At 44.4% G+C, this 8,310-nt stretch overlaps 1 protein-coding gene across 1 annotated transcript in view; it reads right to left on the reverse strand.

Annotated features, from left to right (window-relative positions):
- Positions 1-6,827, reverse strand: part of LOC103373661 (phosphatidylinositol 3-kinase regulatory subunit alpha-like) — a 12,013-nt gene extending 5,186 nt beyond the window's left edge. The window contains exons 1-8 of the mRNA XM_008303615.1: positions 6,267-6,827; positions 6,090-6,188; positions 3,826-4,006; positions 3,612-3,737; positions 2,562-2,704; positions 1,445-1,621; positions 1,237-1,311; positions 71-241 (exon numbers count right to left, since the gene is read on the reverse strand). Of these exons, the coding sequence (XP_008301837.1) occupies positions 71-241; positions 1,237-1,311; positions 1,445-1,621; positions 2,562-2,704; positions 3,612-3,737; positions 3,826-4,006; positions 6,090-6,188; positions 6,267-6,448 (1,154 nt within the window). The 5' untranslated portion in view covers positions 6,449-6,827. The remainder of the gene's footprint in view (positions 1-70; positions 242-1,236; positions 1,312-1,444; positions 1,622-2,561; positions 2,705-3,611; positions 3,738-3,825; positions 4,007-6,089; positions 6,189-6,266) is intronic.
- Positions 6,828-8,310: the final 1,483 nt, after the last annotated feature.

An 8,310-nucleotide genomic window follows, 5' to 3' on the forward strand; every position in this document is an offset into this window, starting at 1 on the left:
GTGTTGCGTCCCTTTGTGGTCGTTGTGCGTCTTTCTGTGCTACTTTTTCAGGCTCAGTGTCTGGACTTACACCACGGAGCAGGCGTAGCAGCCCGGCTTGCTGCTGTCTCGGACCAGGAAGGTTCCGTCCTTCTTGCCTCTCAGCAGAGACTCGGCCTGGCTGCGGTTGATGTTCCCCAGACGCCACAAGCGCTCGTCGTGGTGAGGAAGGTCCTCCTCATCCTCCACCGTGCTGTACTCGCTGAGGGGGAGAAGAAGCTCCGTCAGAGGTTCAGCCGCTTCATACCAACCACAGAGACGTGTTGTGCTAAAAACATGAGCTGGAAACCCTAAAGACGGACCTCGGCCTACAATCCATTTTATTCTGTAACTAAGGACAGTGACCTTTACTTATAACATAATTAACCCGGTTTATAACGCTCTGGAAAGATCCGTCCTGTCTACATGTGGGATTATTTATAACTGTAATTAATCAAGTTATCGCTGGTTAATGTACGACTCTCATCATCATCATCATCATCCTCCTCCTGCAGGTATTTAACAATCTCAGAGGAAACAGTCCTCGACAGCTGGAAGCGTCAAACTGCACCTGAACCCCTGTTTGTTAAAACCTGGATTACATTCACTGTCGGTGTGTCTCATTACCGTAATGTCCGGACTATAAGACGCTACTTCTTTCTCACACTTTGAACACAGCGGCTTAAACAGCGATGCGGCTAATTTATGGATTTTAACGAATTCACCTCGAGACCAAAGTGAGAGACTGAGGAAGAGTATGACCAAGTGATTCTGAGGCTGTTCAGCTCCTGAAGACACTGAAGAAGACGACTTTAGTGGTTTTAGTGCAGGAGGAAGATGAAGATAGCCATCAGTGACTTTTCCTGGTAGCTGCTGGAGTTTTAATTCCGTAACCAGTCGTGTTACAGGAAGTGTTCAGAAAAAAGTATTTGTGTACGTCACCGGTACGTATTTAACTAAAAGTTAAAACATCTTCCTGTGTAAATATCTCATGTTCCAACGTGGACACCTGCAGCTTAGAGACAAGTGCAGCCTGTAGATGTACACACCTGGTTTCTTTTTAAAGTCAGTGGGCGTGGCTTATATTCAGGTGCTCAATAGTCTGGAATTTTCAGTACTCTGACCTGTTCCAGCCTCTGTCTTCATGGCAGTTTAATCTGATGTTTACGGACATGTCAGTGTGCAACCAGGCGTTTTGAAGTCTGAGCGGACACTTACTCCTCGGTGGTTTCGTTCTTCAGATCCAGCCACTCGTTCAGCTTCCTCTGTCGGACTCCCTTCTGCGTCAGCCACCTGAAAAACACAAACACCGTTAGACCACGGCGCTGCGAGGCGGCGCTGCGTGGCGGCGCTGCGTGGCGGCGCTGCGTGGCGGCGCTGTGAGGCGGCGCTGCATGGCGGCGCTTCGTGTCCGGCCGTCTCTTACATGAGGTACTGGTCCCTGGTCTTGCGCAGCTGGATCAGGTCCGGCTTGATGCTGTTCATCTTCTTGTCTATCTCCCTGTAGTCGGCCGCCTGCTTCTTCAGGTCCACCTCCAGGTGGCGCTTGCTGTCCACGATCTCGCTGATCCGAGACTTGAGCTTGTCGTAGTTCTCCATGATCCTTCAGAGAGACAGGAAAAGAGCCGATGAGGATTTATAATGAACAATCTCCTGTGTGGTTCTGAGCTTCTCTAGTTATTTCATTTTGTCTTCTGGTAGCAAAGTGCTCGAGTTCCACATTTTTAGCCTGTTTTTTAATTTTAATGTACTGGTTTTTGTATTTTCTGGCATCAAGTTGCTCGATTTTCACCGTTTTTAGAATTTTTTTGGTATCTTTAAAAAAAATCTGTTTTGTATTTTTAGTGTATTGTTTAATGTATTTCAAGGATTTACGGACTCTATTTGTCACGCTGGCTCACATTCACATGTTCGTGGTACGAAACTATACTCAGGTCCCGTTTAAAAAAACAAAAAAAGATAAGTACAAAAAACGAGCAGAATACAAGTAAAAACACAGCAATATAAGTGTAGTAAGACAAATACATAGAAATGTTAGAGGAGAAAGACACAATTAGTTGTGTTTAGCGCTGAATATTTGTGTAGCAGTGAGCTAGATTGTGTAATATTGCAGTTCGTTGATTAAATATATGTGCACTATATATATTTCTTCTGGTATCAAGGTGCTCAATTTTCACCGTTTAACAGCTTTTTTATTTAAATTTTATTTTTAATGTATTGTTTTTAAAGTATTTTTTACAGCTACAAGCCCGCATGGCAGATAAATGACTGCTGCTGAAAACGAGCAACACTTGAAGAAAGAAATATCTTAAAACGTCTTATTCAGGTTGATCAGATCCAACACATTCCTCCATCCGGACAGAACCGGCAGCATGACTGGACGATAAACTCTCTGACACACCAGCAGGTGGTTTCCTCCTGCAGGCTCTGCTGCCATGGCAACCAGGCATCCTTCATACATACATATATATCTGTCTCTCTGTGTGTGTGTGTGTGTGTGTGTGTTTTTAAAGGTGTCTGTCATCGCCATGGTAACAGCCCACCTCTGGATCTCCTTGTCGTTGCCCTCGCGGCGGAACTTCTCGATGTACTCTTTGCTGAAGCGCTCCTGCGTCTGACACTGCTCCTCGAAGATCTTGATGGTCTCGTTGAACGCCTCGATGGCCGTCCTCTTCATCTGGATCTCCTGGAGGGACAAAGAGACGAGGAGGATGAAGAGGAGGATGATGGTGACAGGGAAGTTTAACTGGCTGATGTGGGTTTTATCGATGCTGATTGCTGGTGATCAACACCAGTGTTTGATACTTGGAGCAGCAGCAACCGGTCATTCATAACCAGGAGTACTGTAATGTAAACATCGAAGCATCGCGTGACGCTACGCTGCTCTCCTGTGAGACCAGCAGATCAGATCAATAACAGCCTGCCTCCTGCCGAGTAATCTGTGGCGGCCTCCTAACTTAGCCACTAGCCGTTAGCGTAGCATTAGCCACTGTTTGAGCTTCTTGTTCAGTTTGTGAAGGTCGTGTCTCTGCTCGGCGATGGGGGTCGGCCGATCACCGAGGCACATATTTGGCATTTTCTAATTATTTTTAATCGATAGATCATGTCTGACTAAATCAGCTGCTTCGGCTCTGATGCAGCCACGTGTCTCTCTGCAGTCGCTCTGTGGTCCCTGCAATGCCCCGCCCCCTGCTTTCTGATTGGTCACAGGTGATGAGCAACATCCAATCACTGAAGGTTGTTGTTGACGCAGAGGGACAGACGAGCTGAGGAAGGTGAGGCGGCACAAGTTTTAACAAACAGTTAAAATGAAAAAACGTTTTCTTGTTTTTCTGTTTATGGTATATGACAAAAAAATACATTAAAAATGGGCCACTTTTCTTGTTTTTTGTTTGTCTTCCACAAACATTCCCAGTTACACCTGCAAACACCTCAGTGAGTCCGTAGCTGGTGTCTGCTGACGGCGCTAAGCTAATGCTACCACCAAAATGTCAGCTGTGCCTCTTAGCTTGTGGCTAACGCTGCAGCAGAGCCGTTTAATTTAACTGGTGAGTAAAAACAACAACAATCACTGCTGTGTCTCCTGAGTGTACCTGTGACGTCCTGGTGTACTCCTCGTACAGCCGGTCGTACTCTCGGTTCTTCTCCTGATACTGCAGGTGATACTCGTGCAGCTTCTTGCCCACAGCCTCGATGCTGTCCTCCTTCACCACCTGATCCTGAACAACAACAACAACAACAACACGACCAGTCAGACGAGTCGACGACCTCGAGCCGGTGAGTTCTGCTCGGGGAGGCCGGACAGACCTGCTGGTGTTTGGACACCGGGTACAGCAGCTTGACGTCCAGCTTGGGGTTGTACTGGGCCAGAGACTCGTGCCGGTAGTGGTTGATGAGCTCCACCACCGAGCTGAAGGTCAGGGGGTCGGAGAAGCCGTACTTGCCCTCGCGATGGAAGATCTTTATCAGTTTGTTGTTGCCTCCTTTCCTGCAGACGGGCAGAGAAGCAGCGAATGAACACTGTTTGGACAACGAGCAACGAAATGGTGAAAAGAACCACAGAACACACCAACATGGAGGCCGTTTTTTAAAGATTGTCTTCAGTTAAAATTAGATTTTGCAGAAATAAGAACAAATCTGAAAATAAAAAAGGTTTGTGGCAGCAGGATGAAGCAAGCAGAGACAAGATGAATCTGTTATTGTGAACCTGAACCTGTCATGAGGTTAAACTGATTTTGAGCAGTTGTCACTTATAATGTAAACCCAACGTTTAGCACAATAGTTCAAGTGGAGCAGTTTAAAATCAGATCCTTTAAATTCAGTTTGTAGCGGATGTGTGTCAGTAAATCCATTTTAAGTCTCCTTGTTTGGCCACTGCTTGCAGAATTTTAAAACCTAATTAATGAAGCACAGGTTCAAACACAATTTCAAAGCAACGAAATTCTTGTGATTCAAATTTAATTCATTATTTAAACGTACACGCACAATGTCAAATTGTGTGATTACAATTGGATTTTTAATACAATTATTCAAGTTTAACTGCAGAAAATGAAATAGAAATGATCTGCACTGAGTTGCAAGGAGCACGTGTGTCTCAGTAAATTAAATCCCAAGAACTGATCTAGAATTTAAAAACTAAATATGATAATATACAAGAAGAGAGGGGGACTTTTAGTGAGGATTTAAATTATGTGATTTCACTCAATTTTTTATTGTAATTATTTACATTTAAAAATACAATTAAAATGTATGTGATTCAAATTTAATCTTTTTATACAATTAAAGTTAAACTATCCATTTCTATACACCGATTAATCCTCATTAGGGTCATGGGGGGTGGAGTCTATCCCAGCTGACTCAGGGTGAAGGCAGGTTCACCTGGACAGGTAACCAGTCTATCACAGGGCTACACTTAGAGACAGACAACCAAGCACACTCACATTCACACCTACGGACAATTTACAATCACCAATTAACCTCAGCATGTTTCTGGACTGTGGGAGGAAGCCGGAGAACCCGGAGAGAACCCACGCTGCACGGGGAGAACATGGAGACTCCACGCAGGAAGATCCCGGGTGTCCTCACCGGGACGTGAACCAGCGACCTTCTAGCTGTGAGGCAACAGTACTGACCAACTGCGCCACCTTGCAACCAGTTAAACTATAGAAAATCAAATGACTTGAATCTAGTTTCTAGTTGCACATATTTCTACCAGTATGGACGTCTCAGTAAACTAAATCTGAAATATTTAATTAGAATTTTAAAAAAACTCAATAAAAAAGTATAGAAAAGGGGAATTTTCAGTTTCAAATTGATGTTTAGACAATTATATGAAAGTTAAACGTCAGGAATTGAATATGAAAGTTTTAAATTCAGTTTGCAGTTGCACATATTTCTGCCACATCCACACTGTGGCCCTTTAACCCTCAGAGGTCCACCGTCACGCCGGCTCGATGTAATCATGACATGTTTGAGACGTCAGAAAAACTAGCACATGTATGTGGATGTCGTTAACTTCCCTCTAAAGTGCAGACTTTAAACTCTCCTCCAGGTCTTGTTTCATGTCGATAGACCACATAAGACCGGAGACATGATGTCATGAACGTGCGTGAAAAAAAATATCAGCGTATGAAATACAGACTGCAGGCCTCAACGGCGCCATCATGTGTTGTGACGGACAAAAAGCAAAAGAAGTCTGTGGAAGTGCAGCTCCTATAATGTGGCCGTCTGCCTCATTCTGGACAGAAACTATGTTCAGGAGTGGAAGAGATGAAAGCAGAAAGAAGACCTCACCTGCTTTGTATGTTGCTGACCTTTTCATGTTCATATCTGCCCCCTATGGGGACATCTTCAACCTTCAAAATGCTTCCATGAGCAGGTTTGTGTTTTTATTGTCATAAATTACACATTTCTTCAAATCAGATTTTGTATTTTTGTGTGTTTTTGAGCCCAAAATGTTAATATAGTAGGTCAAAGTGAAAAAATAACAGATCATATTGGTGATGTGCTGAATAAAAAGACAATCGTCGTGTTGAAGCAACGTACAGAACACCCGAGGCCGAGACGCTTACCTCAGAGTCAGGGTGTAATCTCCGTGCATCTTGGTGGAGGCGTCTCGGACCAGAAACGTACCGTCGGCGGTGTCCCTCAGCTTCTCGTTCACCTCCTCTCTGAAAACACACAAACGCACCACGTCAGCCGAAACCCAACACGCCTCAACGGTTCCGCCTTCAGTCGCCGTGCGTTACCTGGAAATGTCTCCCCAGTACCACTCGGCGTCCTGCAGCGCCATGCTGTTGTTGAAGCTGCTGGAGGGTGCCGGAGTCGGGGGCTTCACGGGTTTGGGAGGTAGAGCTGGAAGAGGAAAGAGCAGAGGATTAAAAACGAGGAGGACTCGCTTCTCATCAGAGTCTGTCTGAGGAGGAGTCATTAAAGCGAAGCCGCCGATGAGTCAAAGCTTCTGTTCAACCCTCTGGACCTGATCGTTTTTGTTCTCGGCTCATTTCTCCTCACGGTCAGGTGGTTCTGGTTAGTGGGACCAGTTCGACACTGGTCCGCCCACAAACCGAGTTCCTCCTGGTTAGAACCCAGAACTGAGGTTCATGTTTGTCTGCAGCATCAAGTCCTGCAGCTCTGAGGAACCAGAACATGAAGGAGGAGAAAGAACTCAGAGACGTCGTCTGTCTGCAGGAGGCAGTTACGACACAAATATGGAGAAAAAAAAAAACATTTCTTGGATTATTTATTTTACAAAAATAAAAAAAATAAAAAAAAACCTGGAATCCACGCGTCCACCGGGTGTCCACCGGCTGCACTCATGGTGGCTCAACATGCTGCGGTTTGATTCTACCTGTGTTTTTATCTGACTCCACACTCGTCTGGTCTCTGCTCTGTGGGAACGCTGGCTGCAGTTCTGCCCAAACGTCACCGAATGTCTGACTTCTGTCCGACCCAGAGTCACCAACAGCTTCTCAGTGGAGATTTTTGTTTATTACATCGTTTGTTTATTGTAGTGATGCACGATATTAAGATTTCTGGCCGATACCGATATTAAGATTTCTGATATCGCTGATAACCGATATCACCGATGTCGATATTCGATTTTTGTTCACACCAAAAAATGAGTATCAGGAAGCACTGTGAGTAAACTATTGAGAAGAAATTAGACCACATGGTCTTCTTCATTAGGACCATTTAGGTAAAAACACCTGTGAACAGCAGCGATATATCGGAAAAACCACTGATATCGGCCGATACCGACGTGGTCGCCGATACATCGAGCATCCCTAATTTATTGAAAATACAATTTTTTTGGGGGGGGAGGGGGGATTTTTTATTTTTTATTAGATGAGACAAGTAGAAAAACGTGATTTGGATGAAATATTACAACTGCAGCTTAGATTTAATACATTTTTCCAATGAAGCTGAACGCCTCACACGAGGACTTCAAGGACCATCAGGAAGCTAAAGAGTCGCTGACGGCTCCTCCGGTGGGCCGAGGAGCTCAGTTCTACCCAATCGGGTGCAAAGAGTTTAGTTTTCGTGACATTTGTGAGCGAGAATAAAACGATTTGACGTCATTTTACAGCTGAAGTCACACATGTTGAGTTCAAAGACCGTCTGTTGCTTCTTTCTGTGTTTTTACAGTTAAAGGCTGATAAATAGCGTCATTGTCGTGACTTTTCTAACCTGTCGGCAGGTTTTGGGGGTTTCAAGCAGCATCTGACTCTTAGATCAAGAATTACAGCAAACGAGACGCCGCAGAATGTTTTCAGTGTTTAGACAGAAACTACAGAAATGGTTCAGTCATCAGGTTCAAAGCGAACTGCTCGTGAAGCTCAACCCTGGAGCTGAACTGTTCTTGTTTCTAATTACCTGAAGAAATAATCAAGTCTAGAAAGAATAAAAAAGTGGCTCTACATCCTGGACTGTTTATTATCTGTGTTCCTTTTCCCCGACACTTGTCTGCAGGTCAACCTGACGGCGTCTCAGCTGCACAGAACTGATTTATTTTCATTTACAGCAAATTCTCATGAATCCTCGTGATTTCAAGCTCTGAGTTTTTTTCCGACTAAACTGAAAGTGAAACATGAAGAGCTGGAGGAGCATCTGAAACTATTTCTTCTATTTTATAGTGTCTAAAGGTCTAGTTATTTGTGTTCTTTTTTAATGAACATGCCTTCAAAGCTGCTGGCAGGTTCAGGAGGTGTTTCTCTGGACCCATCGTCTGGTTTTCTGTTGTAGGTTAAAATCAGAGAAACAAAAAACGGGTCTTTTTTTTTATAGTTTTTA

Source organism: Stegastes partitus, unplaced genomic scaffold (assembly GCF_000690725.1).
Source record: "Stegastes partitus isolate 25-593 unplaced genomic scaffold, Stegastes_partitus-1.0.2 Scaffold2042, whole genome shotgun sequence".
Lineage (NCBI taxonomy): Eukaryota > Metazoa > Chordata > Actinopteri > Pomacentridae > Stegastes > Stegastes partitus.